Source organism: Rattus norvegicus, chromosome 14, assembly GCF_036323735.1.
Source record: "Rattus norvegicus strain BN/NHsdMcwi chromosome 14, GRCr8, whole genome shotgun sequence".
Lineage (NCBI taxonomy): Eukaryota > Metazoa > Chordata > Mammalia > Rodentia > Muridae > Rattus > Rattus norvegicus.
Genome location: NC_086032.1, coordinates 95,578,241 through 95,595,448, shown reverse-complemented (window position 1 = coordinate 95,595,448; position 17,208 = coordinate 95,578,241). Strand labels below are relative to the sequence as shown.

The following is a 17,208-nucleotide window of genomic DNA, read 5'->3' as shown; positions in this document are numbered from 1 at the left end:
ATATTTTCTACAGATTGACCTTGAAGTTGAATATAACTTTGGATTACTGCTAAATATTAAAAGGTAAACATTCAAGTTGGCTACTTAAGATTAGTATATTTCTTATATTTAATTATATTTTTCTAAAAAAATTTATTGCATTAGTTTTTTCTTGCTCTTTTAATAAATCACCACAGTTTGTGGCTTACAATGATACAAATATATATCTTATAGCTTTGGAAGTTGTAAGTCTGAACTTGGTCTCAAGATGTGGGCAAGGCTATATTCCTTGAGGGAGTGCTAGGAGAGTTCCTTATTTTTCAAGGTTTATAGAAACAGTTCTCATTCCTTGGCTAGAAAGTCCATCAGATGGTCAGTCTTGGTTGTCAACTTGACTGGATCTGGATTCAACAAAAATGCAAGCTTCCAGGCTCTGGTGTGAAGGACTTTTTCAGCTCAAATTATTTGAAAGATAAAGTGCCCAGATAAAAGGTCATGAAAGAAAGAAAGCGTTGTCTTTTGCTTGCTTGTCCTCATTCTTGCTGACAAGTCCACCCATCTCACCGCTGCTGCGTTCCTTCACTGATACTAGAACCAACTTCTTAGGGTTTCCAGTCTACCCTGAAGACCAAATGCTCTTCTGCAATCCTTCAGGCCTTTCACCAGACTGGGGCTGCTGAGACACCTAGCCTTGTGGATTGGGTAACTACTGGATTCTTGGCTGTGGCAGTATGAGACAGCCATTGTTAGACTACCTGGATCTTTCTGTGTAATTTGATCTGGTAAATCCTTTCTTAATATAAATTCATTCTATCATTGTCTTCTAGAGAACCCAGCATTTTCACCTTCCAAGCCCACCCATGTCCCACCCCAAGCAGTCCAGTGAGCTCTGAGCACTCAATGATTTTTTTTTTTTTACTGTGAAGTCCTAGATGTCTCCATAATACTCCCCAAACCCGCATGGTCAGGTCTGTCACAAAAATACTATTCCCGGTACCAAATTTCATCCTCCTTGGGATTTTAATTGCTGTGATAAAGCACCATGACCAGAAGTACCACCCCACAATGCACCACAGAAGGAAGTGAGAGCAGGAGCTCATTCCCCCAGCTGAGGTTCCTCTTTCCAGATAAATCTCGTTTGTGTCCGGCTGACAAGAGCTAGCCAAGACAAAGTTCTGTCCTTAGCACCGAGAGAGAAATAAAGGAAAACAAGGAGCAAACATGTATGTCCCCCTGTTTGCAGATGATGTGACACTTTACCCGAGAGACTGTAAAGACTCCCTAAGAAATCTCCCGGAGCTGTTCAATATGTTTGAGAAAGTGGCAGGAAACAAAAGAAAATTAATGACGATCAGGAGCTCTCCAATATGCCAATGATAGGCACACCAAGAAAAAAGAAATCAGGGGAGCAATTGCACTTACCTTAAAACATTTCTGTTTCCCTTTTAAGAGGGAGAGGGAGGGGGAGGGGAGAGGAGAGGGAGAGTGAGATAGAGAATGAATAACCTTGGAGTAACTTAAGCAAGGAGGTAAACGCCCTTTACAATAAAACCTTATACAAGTTACTAGAATTATGTGTGTGCCTGTCCCATGGCTCTTGTGGCTGCCTGATGAAGACTTGAACAAGGAGGACATCAGTGGACATCCCCATGTGGAAGGGGGCAAGCTTACAAGGCCTCAACCCTAGACAAATAACTACAGCCAACCGGGCAAAGAGGACACCAGTTGGTTATCCGATACCAAATGGACAGTCCCGGAAGCATGTGCCTACAGGCAATGTTATACAGGCTCAGTGCATTGTTACATTGTACAAATACCCATGTCGATGAAACAACAGTTAAAGAAAAAAGGCCATGAGTTTTAAATAAAAAAGGGAGGATATATGGGACAGAGTGGAGAGAGAAAAGGGAAGGAGAAGATGATGTAATTACAATCTCTAAAACTAATCTTACTTTTCAAAGCCACACTAATTTGACCAGGAATCTTCTGATTGACGATTCTATAAATGCCTTGGCTCGGCTATTTCTGTGGCGTAATTGCCTTTACGTGCCGTTTTGGACACAGGTTTTTGGGACAACGTGAGGTTACTGCAGTATTTTTATTATGAAGTGCTCTTCGCTATAGAAGGTCAAAGCTACAGCAGAGCATTTCAGCCATCAACACATGACTACTCGGAAATGGGAAAAGTAAGGCAGACATCAGGCGTGCTTCCCAGAAACAGACGAGATTTTCTGAGAGACCCCTGATACCTTCACCCACAACACCTCAGGTCGCTCCTCTATCTGGGGGGACAAAGCTAGTCACGCTTTGAGAGAGTGTCTTCAGTGTTTATCATCATGTTAAAAACAATTATAGGTCTGAACACAGTGCCTCTTGCCTCACAAGGGATACGTTCAGGTGTTACGGTTTCCTAATATTAGCAGCCCTTCAGGGAACTCTTATCCCCCCCCCCCCCCCTCTCTCTCTCTCTCTCAACTTCTTGCTTTCATTTAGGTGAAAGAAAATGAGCATTTTTGTTGTTGTTGTTTGTACAGATGTTTAAAACCAGTCTTTGGATAAAGTCTACTATTTCCCAATCTATATTACAAAAGTAAGGCGAAACAGTGAGAAACAGTTTATCATCATCATCATCATCATCATCATCATCATCATCATCATCATCATCATCACTGTGTGTGTGTGTGTGTGTGTGTGTGTGTGTGTGTGTGCGTGTGCGTGTGTATGCATGTGCAGTGAGAGGAGGTCATTCCCTCCTTCTGTCTTTATGTGTGGTGAGCACCTTTACCTGATGGTCCACCTTGTGGAATATTCAATGAAAACTTCAATGCATCTGATGTTTTCTTCAGCAAACGTGGCTAGAATGAGGAACACTGGGCTTTCATTCAAGGCCACGGGGATGCAGTTGAAGTACTGTTCCCTCTGCTGGCAGCTGATTAAATACCATCTTAAAGATGATGTCCGATGTGCTTTGGAGCTGCTCTGGAGGACTAAATATTTGGAAGATCTTTTCATTTTTGTTCTCTTCTGATTTAAAAGCAGAAGAGAAAAATGAATAAAGTTTATTTTTGCCCTAATAAAAATATTTTATAAATATTTTCATACTTCTCATCTTTATTAATTGTAGAAAATAATGCTTCCTTATGACATTCCATACATTACATAGTACACTTTCATCATCCTCAATACCTTGTTATCACAGCAGGTGACAGATTCTATGAGGGGGAAATGGGGAAAACGAGGGGTAGGGAGGGAGAGGGAGGAGGAAGGGAGAGGGAGGGCTGTCAGAGGGAGAGGAAGGAGGGAGGGATAAATAACACTGAGGATATTAAAAAGCCATGGGGAAAATACAAATATTATCTTATGTACAAAATCACACATGACATACATACATATGTGTACATACACAGAGGGAGTTATGTCAGTATGGGTGATTCAACAAATCTCAGTACCAGGAGCAAGAAACCTTCCTAGTTGTTGGTCACGGGAGTCCAAGAGGCTGCCAAATAATATAGACTACTGTGGTTGCTTTTGCTTGCCTTCTGGAATTTGAAGGTAGGTCCCTAGTGCTGAAGGTATTTCAGTTTGGACATAGGACTTGAAGCGATTGAGCTGGACTGAACCCGGAAGCCCCCTCCCTCAGGACTAGCTGGTAAAGTGCTAGAGAGTGCTTTGCAAGCTGCCAAGGGAGGAAAACACTCAGAAGTCCTACTCAGCCGCCATGCTCATAAGTACAATGAACAGCACAGCAAGATATCCTATCTTGGTGTTGACTCGTAGCTTGGTCCAACAACAATTGGATTTTTGTCCTGTTTAATAGAGGGGATTCAAGACTGGTACGGTAATCCTAGCCAACTACTCAGGGTAGTCCTTATATTTATATGTATATATGTCAAGTAACAATAATTAAAGAAAGGAACAATTTAGGCTCAGTGTGGAAGAAGGGGGAATGGGGGCAGGATAGGATATACTAGAGGTTCAAGATCATTAAAGCGTATTGTATGTATGGAGTGTCAACAAAACTCCTTAGACAAATAAAAAACGGTAATAAAAACTAAAACTAAAACTAAAACTCTGCATCTCTGTAGACCATCTACATCTGAGCTATATCCCAACCCTGTTTCTTAGTTCTTGGAGACCTTTTGCTACATCTTTACATTAGTGAGTTTTGTCTGATTCTATAAATATAACTGTATATAACTATGAACTCTCTCTTAGGGCTGCCTTTGCTATATCCCGAAGGTTCCGATTATCTGTGGTTTTGGTTTCATTTGACTCTAGACATTTTTTTATTATCTTTCTGATTTCTTTAATGATACATTTACCATTCTAGAGTGTGTGGTCCAATTTCCAGATATTGGTTAATTTTTGTAGTTTCTATTACTATTGATATTTTTTCCAGAAGATTCTTCAATTTAAACTGGTGGCAGGACAAAAAACAAAAACAAAAACAAAAAAAAAAACAACAAAACAACAACAACAAAAAAAACCCCCAAAAAACCAAAAAACCAAAAACCAAAAACCAAAAACCAAAAAACAATGGCCCATGAGAAAAGAGGGCAAAGAAAAGTGACAGTAATTCAGGAAGGAGGTTAATAAATTGAACCTGACTTTCCTCATGGTTCCAGCCAGGAGCTAAGTCAGCTGACTCACGGTTTACTAGTGTTGGGATATGGGGAAATGAGACCTTCCATGGAGGGAGGGAGGAAACCCTGATATTCCAGAATAAAATAGACAAGGAGCAGGGGCAGGGATGTTGCTCATAGGAGCTGCGGAGGGTGTAGAAATAGGAGTTTTTCAGTTCTGTGGCATGAGAATCCGTGTTGAACAGAACCTAACTTTCTGCCCAGCTGCGTCCCCGGGATATGCTAACTTGGGGTGACGCTACCAGGAAGAAGCTTCTCTTGGGAAGAACTATCTCAGTTTCAAGGTCCTGTTGCTACTTGAGGGTCCTCCTGCAGCTCTGAGGGCAGAAGCTAGGGAGTCAGGAACCATTGAAGCAGAAGCATCCCAAATCCATGTATTCTCCAGCCATTAGCATTTCGATACCTTAGTACCCTGGTATGCATCCTGGGTGCCAACTAGGCAGACAAAGGAAGGCAGGGAAGGCCAAGCACTTTGTGTTAGGCCTGTTTGTGCACAGAACAGGGCAGAGTGGAGTGAATGAACAAGTCTCTCTTTCAGTGGCAAAGACAGGGTTCCAACTTAGGTCCTGGGACTTTGGTAGAGAAAGGCAGGATTTCCCCACCCAAGTGGCTGCATTAGGGAAAATGTAGGGAAATTCCACAGTGGCAAGCTATGGGAGGATTTGGGAGGTGTAACAGTTCAAGAATACAGTCAAATAAAGAAGTGGATCCCAAGTAAGGAATTAGACAGCACTAAGACAACAGGTTAGTCCGGAGGATGAAGATCTGGGTCTCGGTAGTGGACAAGAGCCTGGGATCCTCTAGTGCTATGAGGCCAATGACTGTTGCAACACGTTAAGAGAGAGAAAGGTGGTTTACAGCTTATAGAATGCCCCTGGGCCTAGGTACCAGTGGAGGGGGCAGCTCCCAAATTCAGGGTCTCTGAAGAACAGGCTCAGTGTGGTTGTTCTCCTCGAAGACCACCTGCCTTGCCCCAGGAGGCCCTAAATCTTTCACAGGACCTACTACCACAGTGGCTTCTGTGACATTGTGTAGAGGTCCTGCATAGACCCTTGTGTGTATGCATGTGTGTGCACACATGTGTGTGCATGTGTAGGACTGGGGAAGTTTATGGAAGGTAAAGGGAAGTTGGTGTTCAGAGGGCTGGTGGGGGAAGAGAATCCTTTGTGAGACAGAAATGTGAGGCCTGCATCATTCTGGTGTTAGTCTTGAAGCAGTGACACCCTTTGGAGGGCCTCATGAAAGGCGACGGCAGGTGCTAGTTCTCAATTTATTGACAACTCCTCTTAGAATATTGTAATTATCTTCTAACCTTTCACCCTACTTTGTGCTTGTAGTTTCAGCTCTGGCACTTTCATTTCTCCCCCACACCATGGTTTTCTGTCAAAAGTTCCTATTTTGATCTAGCTTCGTTTACCTTTATCCTAGCTACCCAAACATATTTATTATCATTATCTTCAAATTACCAATAAACACCAGTAACTAGGCCCTGTGGCTCTGGCTCTGTTATCTGATCTTTTCATCATTACGTTTAATCAGCTACTACTGCCTTTTAGCATTCTTTCTATACGTATTTCATACAGGTGCTGTGCATGGGTAATTGGAGTGGCTCCAAGTGACCGCAAAAATACTGTCTCTGTTGCCTCACAGACGTCCTTTCCTTACTTCCTCAGCCTAGGGAAGAATTACTCAATATTTTTCAGCCAGATCAAAATGTAACGACAGCATCAGATAAGGAATAGCCCATAAGATGATCATGGTTACAAAGGTAGCAATAACGTGGGGAAAACAAAACAAAACAAAACCAGTCCTGAGAGAGGGAGGGATGGAGGGCGGGGCAGAGGGAGGAGGGAGGCAGAGAGATTGAGAGCTGTAGAAATAGAGTAAGACAGATCTTGATGCACCATCCTATTTGGATAACAACTGAAAAAAAATCATAAAGGACATTTGGGGGAACATTGGGAACTTTTACACGGACTGTAAATTATACAGTGAGAATAGCCATCTTCAGACACAATGATAGTGAATATGGAAAAGCACCCTCAGACGATCCATGCTGAACAATTTAGGGGTCAAGTATCAGTTTAACAAATGCTTCAGCAGAAAGTAAGTAAGCATGTTAACTTGTATCTCTCTGATGTTCACACACACACACACACACACACACACACACACACACGCACACACAGACACACACACACAGGTACTGCAACACTCCTGGTGTTTCCACGGTTGCTCAATCTGTGTACCGAAAGTCACTTGACCTGTAGCCATTCACATCCTCTGAACTCACCGGATGCTCACCATCCATTACATAAGCTCACAGGGCTAAGAGCTGCACTGCAAGATCACTTTCTTTCAGTTAATTCATAAATGGAGGTGAAGTAGGGGTGCCCACGCCATAGGCTCAGTACCTGGTACAGAGCAGGCTTCCGAGGAATGCTGGTTACTGTCATAACCGACTTGGCTCCCGATGAACCCACTGTCCCTGTTTGATGTTTTGTGGATTCTGACTTAACTTCAAGTGAGAGCACAACACTGCCCATCTTATGCACGCTTCTCCATTTGCTTCCTGATATTATTACTAAAAAGGTTAGGACATCTGAAGTCTTAGAGAACAGGTAAAACAAAATCAAAGCAAAAGGGAAATTAAAATAGGGATGTGCTATATTTCTCAAATTAAACATATAACGTATATACAAATGTCTTAAGGTCTATAGTAAATAAAATAAAAACCAGTAAATTAAACTGATTAACAATTTAAAAAGTGAAAAAAAATTTCCCTTTTAATTGTCTTGTCCCTTTCACCAGTGTGCGCAGTCAGCCTGGTGTTTTTTTTTCCCCCTTTTCTTTTTTTTTTTTTTCTTTTTTTCTTTTTTTTTTTCGGAGCTGGGGACCGAACCCAGGGCCTTGCGGTTGCTAGGCAAGCGCTCTACCGCTGAGCTAAATCCCTAACCCCAGCCTGGTGTTTTATCTACTCATGAGGGCACAGCCTCTTCCACTTGGCTCCCCATACTCGTGCTCTAGATACAATGGTTTGGTCTGATAAATAAGTGTTACCTTTAAGCCCTTACCATGCATCTTGTTATACAAAGACTTATTTCAATAAATGAGAAAACAACTTAAGGTTTATTCATTTAATTTGCAAAGATAATACCAGAAATTGACTGTGGTAGCCAATAACAGAAGAAAAGACATCTGTGATATTTTAAAAATTGAGTTTATTTTCAAGTGCTTATTAAGAATACAGCAAAACAGTTAAACTTCCACTTATACCTTTGAAGGAGATTAGGCCAATCAACTACATTTTAACATTGAGTATATCAAACATTGCAGGAATTATAGTTTGCATTTGAATATAGTCTTTTTTTTCTTTTTTCTTTTTTTTTTTTTTTTTTTTTTTTTTTTTGGGAGCTGGGGACCGAACTCAGGGCCTTGAGCTTCCTAGGCAAGTGCTCTACCACTGAGCTAAATCCCCAATCCCTGAATAGAGTCTTATTCATTAACAAATAGTAAATTTGCTACTATAGTGACACATAGTTTATATTATTCACAACAATGCATTTTCTTATACACTCTGTATGTGACTCCTACTAATAAATAAAACAATAAATAACTCAGAAATTTTAAAAATAAACCTTGTAGCAAGTTTATGAGGCAGAAAATAATGAGTTAAAGCATAGTTCCTAAAACATTCACCCTTTACATAAAGGGGCAGGTAGGGAAACAGACGACACAGCGTGACAGCCTCTGACAATGTTACACAGCAACGTATAAAACTTTAGGAGGGAAACTTGATCCAGAATACCCAATCGTGGATGGTTTGTGGGAAAAGATCTTTGCGAGTCAAGAGTTGGTGGCGGAGGAAGCAGAGAGCTCTGCAAGTGTTCTGTCACGTGATCTGCACAAGGGGGCAAAGGTAAGGGGGCAAGCGTGGCCAGGCAACTGCTAATGGTTTGGTGTGCCTCAACTGAAAGATACAGAACAGGAGAGTGGTGAGAGAAGAGGCTCCTGAGTAAGCCAGGGCGAGTCATAAAAAGCCTTCCTCGATTTACACATACACCTGGTCTCTACGTGACTGTAGCTAATGGTCTAAATTAGAGGGGACGACATGCTAATTTGAGGACCTTTAGGCATACTGATCCATTGACAGTAAAAGGAAGGCACATGGGTTAGAAGGTTACCATAGCCATATCTACTTCAAATGAGGGTAAGAAGTAGTGAAGCAGAGAAAACCATGGAGGAAGGTTCGACTGCTCAGATGGCTCCATAATCAACCAAGTAAGAACTGACAGGCACGGAACAAGAAAAGCAGAAACAAGTTAACTACCCCGGAGCCTGGCCCCTTTTCCAGGTAGGGACTGAAAGTAACAATCTCTGGTTCTGCTATTACTGACTCGAGTAGGATTCCTGCAGATTGGGACGAGTGTTTCTGGAATGGAATGGGCAAATCGGATGGCAAGTCACGGACATAGACAACAGAAACTCCAGCAGTCGTAGTGGTGCTGGGCGAGTAGATGTTCAGAATACGAGAAGAGGACCACAGCCTGAGCCTTCATGGACACCATCACGGAAGGAATAGTTTGAGGACAGTGAGTCTCCCAAGAGAACTTAGAAGACTGGTTAGAGCGTGAAAAGAAATGCATGACATGCCTGCCCGCCCACTAAGAACCACAAGAACCGAGTGTCCAACGAAACAGGCACCGAAGTGTATCAGCGACATTTCGGAGGTAAGTTACTCTTGACTTAGCAACATTGCCATTGGGTGGGAAGAACAAGTTATCGGAGATTGAGAAAGAATTAATGCTGAGCAGATCTGAGGCAAGGAACTACTGAGGAAGGACAGAGCAAGGCTTGAGATCTCTAAAACTAAAATACTAGTGTGAACTACAAGCATCACACACTTGACAGCTGGGCAAACGGGGTCCTATAGGTAGGGCTCCTTGCGTAAAACTAAGATAATAAGGTAAACTGCCAGTGCACTATTAAAAGAACAGTAAGAACACCTTATGGGTAGCGCAGGGTTCAAGTGCAATTTGTACTATACAAACTTCAAGTACACAGACTAGGATCAAAGTTGCACGCCACAAACTCCTCTTCTACTTCCTCTGTTTTTCTGTTGGATGAGTATTCATTCTGACTGAGAGAACTCACTTCTCTTTGAGGCAGGAAATGGTTTCATCACTTGTCTTCCAGCTTAAGAAACGTGGTTTCAGTCACATTCCACTTTTAGACTCCTTACGGTGGCTGACGGAGCGATGCTGGGAGTGAGATGGGCAGCTCTCCATGAGTGTATTCTTTATCACCAGGAAAAGGTAATCGGTAGAACGTTCATCACAAGAAATAGCTAATAACACCCACATATGTACGCTGTTGTTGTACAGTAAGACACTTTCCTTCACTTTCCTTCATATTTCCAAGATTTTAGAGTGCTTTTTAAATTATCTCTTCTCAAATTAAATCTGCAGGGTATCTTCCTTTCCAGGGACACTTTTGTTAAAAGGGCATAAGCAGTAGACGATGCCACTTGGCTTAGACACTATAGCATGTGACTATCAGAAATAACTGGGGAGAAGACAACAGGAAGGGACAAGCCAACTGTATTTAAGCAGTCAAATAGCAAACTTAGAGAAGGACTAAATCAGTGTTATACTAACAGGTAGAAACAGGACTAGCTAAAGGGACAATTTCTAGTGACTGCTCCAATCCTGGGAGAGAACTGTCTTATGATATGATGGGGAAATTACTATAGACTAGATGGTTTTGAGTCCGGGCTGTTTGAATTCAGGAAATTCCCGAAGAGCTCTGGAAACTGCTTTGCCTGGTTTTCAAGGTCATTTCCAATTTATTTTATTTTTAATTTACATTAAAACACTAGTAGATAATAATCACCCATGTGAGACAACAAAAAAATGTGTCTATGAGGGGAACATTTTTCTGATGGCTATCTGTCTAGTTATTAAATTCTGGTTTCCTAGACTTAAAATAACTGTGGTAGTTTGGTAAGAAATGTTTTACATAGGCTCTTGTACTTGAATACGTGTTGGTCCCTGGTTGGTAGGGAAGTTTGGGGAGTTTTAGGCGATATGATTTTACTTGAAGAAGTGTTACTGGCACCAGGCTTTTGAGAGCTTAAGACCTCAACTATATCCAGTTTGTTATCTCTGCTTCATGCTTTTGGTTGAGGATGTGATCCCTGGCCTCTCGCTCTAAGCTCATGCCCAGTTATTAAATAACTGGTTTCCCAGTATTTAATAACTGCTGCCATGCTTTTCTTGCAGTGATGGACGCATATTGCTCTGGAACTATAGGACAAATGAATTCTTCTCTCCATAAGCTGGTTTTGCCCATGGTGTTTGATCACAGCAATCAAAAGGCAAGGGATACAGCTACAGAAGACTCCATACAAATGAGCATATTTGTAGACACCTTCTTCTGATTTACAGATTCAGGTGGACTAACCGGGTAGATGGAATGTGCTACATAGTATCCTCTTATAAAAAAAGGTGAACAAAGTTGGATAAAAAGTTCCTCCTTGGAAAGATACACTTTAACAAGGTCAAACAGGGCTTGGAGAGTAATTTTCCCTTATGAGTAAGGAGAAGCATCCAGGAGTGCCACTAGGTGGCGCTATCAAGTGTTGGAAGCAAGTTTGATAAGGTAAATAAAGCCTTCGGTGGTTCTAAAAGCCATTAAATGTCCTGAAGATTTCCATGCATTCTCAGTCTTTGAGACTAATCTCAGGTTTGTAAAAAAAATAATGAAAATCTTAGTCTGAGACAAGTTTAAATAAACTCTAGGTTTAACACATTTTAAAATAGTTTCACTATTTGACAATTCAATCAGTTCCACTGCAGTGCAAACTGTTAAGTTACTAACATGTAAATTTATTATCAATTTAAACCTATTGCAACTATTCACTTCAGTATTACTCCTATGAGTATATATCTATACTTAATTTATAATGAATCTTTAAATAAGTTCTTCAGAAATCCCCTGAATTCTTGAAGGTTTAAATAGGAAACAACGGTAAATTCTACTACTTAAAGTAACGCACTATTCTAACATAAATACATGGAACAATACATTTCAAAATCATTCTATTAGTCTACTATTTCTTATAAAAATAACATTTCATGATTTTCCTACAGTATAAGACCAGAACAGTTTTTTTTTTTAACTAAAGTGCAAAAAATATAAACAAAGTTTCATGTTCAACTTTGTTTTCTTTTAAATGTTAAATATTTAAAAGGCTGACAAGGACATTATCAGATTTTAAAAAGTCTCCTGGAGCCTGAGTGATCTTGATAACGTGGCGTCAAACTATTGCAATTTTTCAACTTCTCTTCCCAGCTCTGCATCTAGAATTTCCCCCCACGTATCTGCGTCCATCGGGCACATGGCCTTCTCTGGCAGGCTAACGGGAGAACGGATGTTGCTGTATCGGCCGCTTAGCCACTCGTTTTTCACTTTGCTCTTCTGGTAATTTCTCAGGAGTATTACCTGAAAGCATAGACATCATCGTTCAAAAGGGCTGGCAGTGTGGTTGGTAGAGAAACTCATTCACAGGGCTGAGATTAGTTCCTGATGTGGAAAAACACATGCTAATCGCATTGACAAATTCATGTGTGCACGTATGGATTAGTGTGTATACAGAGAGCGGCCCACTGTATGTACTGGAGGTTTTCATAGGTGGAAGGAAAGGCAATTGGCTTCTTTACCTCCCTTCTGCTTAACAAGGAAAGTTCCCGACTTTAGGATCTGAGATGTACAAAGCTGAGTAGAAAACATCGTGGAAACTATGCTAGTGGAAAGAGGATAATAGTTCAACTTCCTAAAGTCAGCACACTCTGCATGTTAACCCTCAGTAGAGAACTTACAGTATTATCTTAACTGTGTACGACCCCTTGTCCAAAATCATAACAAGTTGGAAGATTGAACTTACCCTCCAGGTATAACCATTTTCTATATCATCATCTACTTCTCTTTGGCACACAGCTCTTATGCTCAAGCAGTGAGGTTTCCATAAGGAGTCATTGTTTCTTATTGCATGGTTCCAACTTGTGCACGTCCTGGACGCGCTACATAAACTCGGAATGTCTAGCTGGCTGAAAATGTTAAAAGTGACTTCCAGGGGCAGCAGGTCAACAAAGTTACTTTGATTCTCTTTTCTCCCCCCTTCAGCATCCTCGGAATTCAATTCCATACCGGGAACCTTGGCATTACTGTTCTTGGAAGTTTTCTTCATATTTTGCCAACTGTCTTCATAGGTAACCTACGGGGCAGAGTTTAAATATACTCAACCTCTTCCGACCAAACTGTGCATCCTACTCCGAGCCCGATAGTTTGGGCACCATTTAAAGAACTTTACATGTCTTGACTTTCGGCCTCGAAATCTGCAAGGTGGAATCCATGCCATGTCTCTTGTGTGTTTCTCGAAGACTGCCAGGTGGAGTGGGTAAAACCAAGAGGCCGCATATCTGAACTGTACCCGGGAGACCACGGACACGTTCCCTTCTCTTTGAACATTAATGTTTAGCAAATATGATTGCTTCTACATGTTTTATTTCTTGCTGCTCCGGAAGAACGTTATCTTTAAAAAGCAGAAATGATTCTCTACATCATGCATTCACTGAGTTTAGTAATAATGCCTACTTTAATATTTATTAAAAGTCCCCGTGTGAACTGATGCTTCACCATTGGGCTCTTCAAGCTGACGTAGTCACAAACCTCTGGACCTTTAGTAATTTATGTAAGAACTACTTAAGTACTTGGATGTAGTGGACAGGTGCATACTCTTGACATAAACTTACCTAGAATGGTCCAGGATGAAATTCTGGTTATAGTTACAGAGTCTCATATGTTCAATTAAGCTTCAAGAGTAGTGTCTTAGAAATCAATCTATCTTATGTGCCTAATTAGGAGCTACGGATAACTGCCCCGGAATCTATCAGTGAGGGACAACTACAGTCTAAACAGTTCATAATTCAGCTAGGAATAGTATATCGCTATAGATTTAAAGCCTGATGTCAGCTAATGCTCTCAAGGAGCGCGGTGTAAGCTTCTGGAAGCAAGCCTGTAAGCTTCTGGAAGCACGACCACACACATCATCCTTGAGCTGCTTTGCGATACAAACACAAGCTGTGCTTACCTAGTTTATAAAACGGGAATAACAGTCAGTGGCGAGCCCCCTCTGTGGGTACTGGGAACTAAATCTGGGTCTTCGGGAAGAGCACACACTCTGGGCTACCTCCAGACCCTCCACCCACCCGTCCTGTCAAATGTCACTTGGAGTGGGCAAGCGGAGGTAGAGCACCGCCGGGCAAGACTAGTTGTCAGGGAGCCCACACCGGTCTTGCCCAGCAACTGCATCCCTGTTTGCTGTGAGAACAGGCACCACGGGAAGAACCGATCGACCGCCCACAGTGCAGTACGGAGCGACCACTCCTACCTAAACGCACGCCGCCGGCTCCTCCCGCGATTTCAGACGTAGGGATTTGAATCTTTTCCGGAAGACCTTCATGTTCCGTCCTCTCAAGTCACGCTCCGCCCATTTGCGCGCGCGGTGCCTTCTGGGATTGGTAGTCTTTCCTGAGTTTCATCACCATGAGGGAAGGAGAGAAAGGCTGCCCAAGTGACTGCAAGGTCCAGCGTCCCCGCTGAGTGACAGCCGCTGCATGGGCGGGACTCCCAGTGGGTGTTAGTGGTTAGTTGAGGGCTGTGAGCCCGCCCAGAGTTTGCGCGCGTACGCCATGTCTCGCTAGGAGACTGCAACCCGCCTAGGTACTCTTTCCCTGCGGTGTGCACTTGGCAAAGGTTGCCGAAAAAGAAGTTTACGAAGTGTTTATTTTTTTCTTGGACAGGTGGTTATTTAAATGTTTTGATGATAATATCTTATTTCCCTAATTTCTTAGCATAGTAACCATTCCAGGTTACCTGGGGAGGCTGAACTCTCAATGCAGAATGTATTTTATCTAGTAGCATCTTGCAAAAGTATAGCGAACCATCAAGGACTATCAAGACTGCTATATACGACGGAATTGCAAACCTTTCGGCCTGTATGGTTATTAAGTCAGCTGAGCGTTTTATTTTTGTTTCCGGAGCATTTATTTGCTAGCATTCAACACTTAGCCTCCTTGCCAGTCCTTCATGCAGTCCTGCATTTCTCTATGACTGCTCTTGGTTATCACACCCTTACGGCTTTTAGTTTGAACAATGTAAATGTCTCTGATTATGAAGTTGCTGAAGACAGACACTTGCTCACTTACGCCTAATCGCAGAAAGCACCCTGGGGGAACTCCCCAGGATATATAACCACCTCAGAGGGAAACTCTCAATATGCCCTGTTATGGATTCAAGAAACCTTGACTTAACGGGGAAGACTCATTTGAGAGCTAATTACCTAGTGTATTAAGATTCTTCACATTCCCAGTTAATGTCAGAAATAACAAATCAGAGACTCATCAGGAGGAACAGACCTTGGGGGTAAGAGCTGAGGGAAGAGAGCTACTTTCATAAAAAACAAAACAAAACAAAACAAAACAAAACAAAACATCAATCTGATGGAAGCCATACATCCCACTAGCTGGCGTAAAAGATACTGCAGTTTTCTATAGAAGATATGAGTCAGAAATACAAGGAAAGAGGAAATGGTGTGTGTGTGTAGGGGGAGAGCACCATTTGGAGTGTGTGTTGGTTAGTTTCTGTCAACTTGACACGTTGGAAGAAGGAACCTCAAATGAGGAATTGTGTCACTCAGATTGGACTGTGGGCAAGTTTGTGGTGGCATTTTCTGGATGACAGTTCTACACGGGAGGGCCCAGCCTACTGTGGGCAGTATCATTCACAGGCAGGTGGTTCTGGGTTGTGTAAGAATGCAAACTGAGCAAGCCAGGAAAAGCAAGCTAGGAAGTGGTGGCACTCCAGGGTTCTACTTAAAGATCTTGCTCTTCCATTGCTGACTGGAATTAATTTTTATTTCTGAGTTCATGCTTCTGTAGACTATTTTTGAACCTGCCCTTTCTGAATCTTTACCTCAGTTAAACTTTATGCTGTACATGCCACCCTTGACCAGCAGAGGGCACCATTGACTTATTGGGTTTTCTTTTCTTTCTTTCTCTCTCTCTTTCTTTCTTTCTTTCTTTCTTTCTTTCTTTCTTTCTTTCTTTCTTTCTTTCTTTCTTTCTTTCTTTCTTTCTTTCTTTCTTTTCCAAGCTTCAACTTTAGTAACTGTTCAAATTTAGTAACTGTTTTTTGGACAGGACAGGACAGGACAGGACAGGACAGGACAGGACAAGACAGGACAGGACTGCAACACATAAACTTACAGCAGCTGTGGTTACCACTACAGGACCTAGATCAAGCCAGCCAACATTCTAGAGTACTGTGGTGGGGGTGGAACTGGGGTTGTTAAAAAACCTTTGCCTCTAACTGGGGAGAAATATATAAATATATATATATATATTCGTTAGCTTCTGGGAGGGAGTCAATTTTCTTTAACAGTGTGTCATTTGGTGGGTAAAGCAACCACCAGAGGATAGCCCCATACTCAGGAGTAAATGGAGGAGAGAGAGAGAGAGAGAGAGAGAGAGAGAGAGAGAGAGAGAGAGAGAGAGAGGAATGGCGAGCAAGCTAGGGTGCGAACCTGAGAGGAGTTGGGAGGAGTGGTTGGTATCATCAAAATCATGACATTCTTACCTTTTAAAGTCAGTGAAACTTAATATTGGGGTTATTGCATTCATAGGTTGGAAGACTGAACATCGAGTATTTGAAAACGCCAAGTTTTACAGAAGTCTCAGTATATTACAAAGTGCTCCAACATGAAGAAAGACATCGGCAACGAGCTGAAGCTTCCCTGGAAAGTTCATTTAAAGAACCGTCGGCGTGTGTCGGGCGCCGTGGAAGGCACTGCACATTTGTATTCATGTTTTATTCTGACAAACACACTGTTGTTTATGCTGAGATAAAAATGCCAAAGCCAAGGAAGGGTCCTGCTGGTTTTAGTTCTTCACGTCCATATATTTCCCTAGAGATTTTTATTGTTTTCCTTCCTTCTTCTTGAAACCATGATCTCTTTTTTGTATAATTGTGCCCCCCCCCCCCAAATATATCAATCCAACCGGCTCATTCTGTTTCCTGTCGCTCGCATGCATACGAGTTCAGGGCTTGGTATCCAATGTTTGGCATTGGATAACTGATAGGGGCTCCTCTGTGGAGAAGACTAACTCTTGAGTTGTCTGCATTCCCTAGTTGCATAGTTCTTTGCCTGGGGGTGGAGTTCTGTGAGGTTTGCCACTACCACACTAGCCGTCTATCCGTGCTGTCTTTATTTGGGTCTTTTTTTTTTTTTTTTTTTTTTTTTTAGCTAACTGTATTGTTGAGGTATCATGGGTGATACGTCCCTGGTATTTTCAGGAGACATTGTTTCATAGCAGATTTCCTGGTGTGTGGCTCTTACAGCATTTTTGCTCCCTTTCTCAAGATGTCCCCGGAGCCTTAAGTGAAGGGGCGTGTTGTGAGGTATCAGCTGGGGCCTGGGACCTTACTGTCACTTGGGCTCTGCATTTTGACCAGTGGGAGTTTTCTG

At 42.1% G+C, this 17,208-nt stretch overlaps 1 protein-coding gene and 1 long non-coding RNA gene across 2 annotated transcripts; one reads left to right on the top strand and one right to left on the bottom strand.

Annotated features, from left to right (window-relative positions):
* Window positions 1-11,498: 11,498 nt before the first annotated feature.
* Fbxo48 (F-box protein 48) lies at window positions 11,499-12,956 on the bottom strand. The gene is made up of 2 exons (NM_001108863.1): window positions 12,568-12,956; window positions 11,499-12,125 (listed from the first exon to the last, which is right to left on the bottom strand). The coding sequence occupies exons 1-2, from the start codon at window positions 12,868-12,870 to the stop codon at window positions 11,946-11,948; spliced, it is 483 nt and encodes a 160-aa protein (NP_001102333.1). The 5' UTR covers window positions 12,871-12,956; the 3' UTR covers window positions 11,499-11,945.
* Window positions 12,957-14,362: 1,406 nt separating this feature from the next.
* On the top strand, window positions 14,363-16,748 carry LOC134481789 (uncharacterized). The gene is made up of 2 exons (XR_010057594.1): window positions 14,363-14,485; window positions 16,366-16,748. It is a non-coding gene; the product is annotated as an uncharacterized LOC134481789 (long non-coding RNA).
* The last annotated feature ends 460 nt before the right edge of the window (window positions 16,749-17,208 follow it).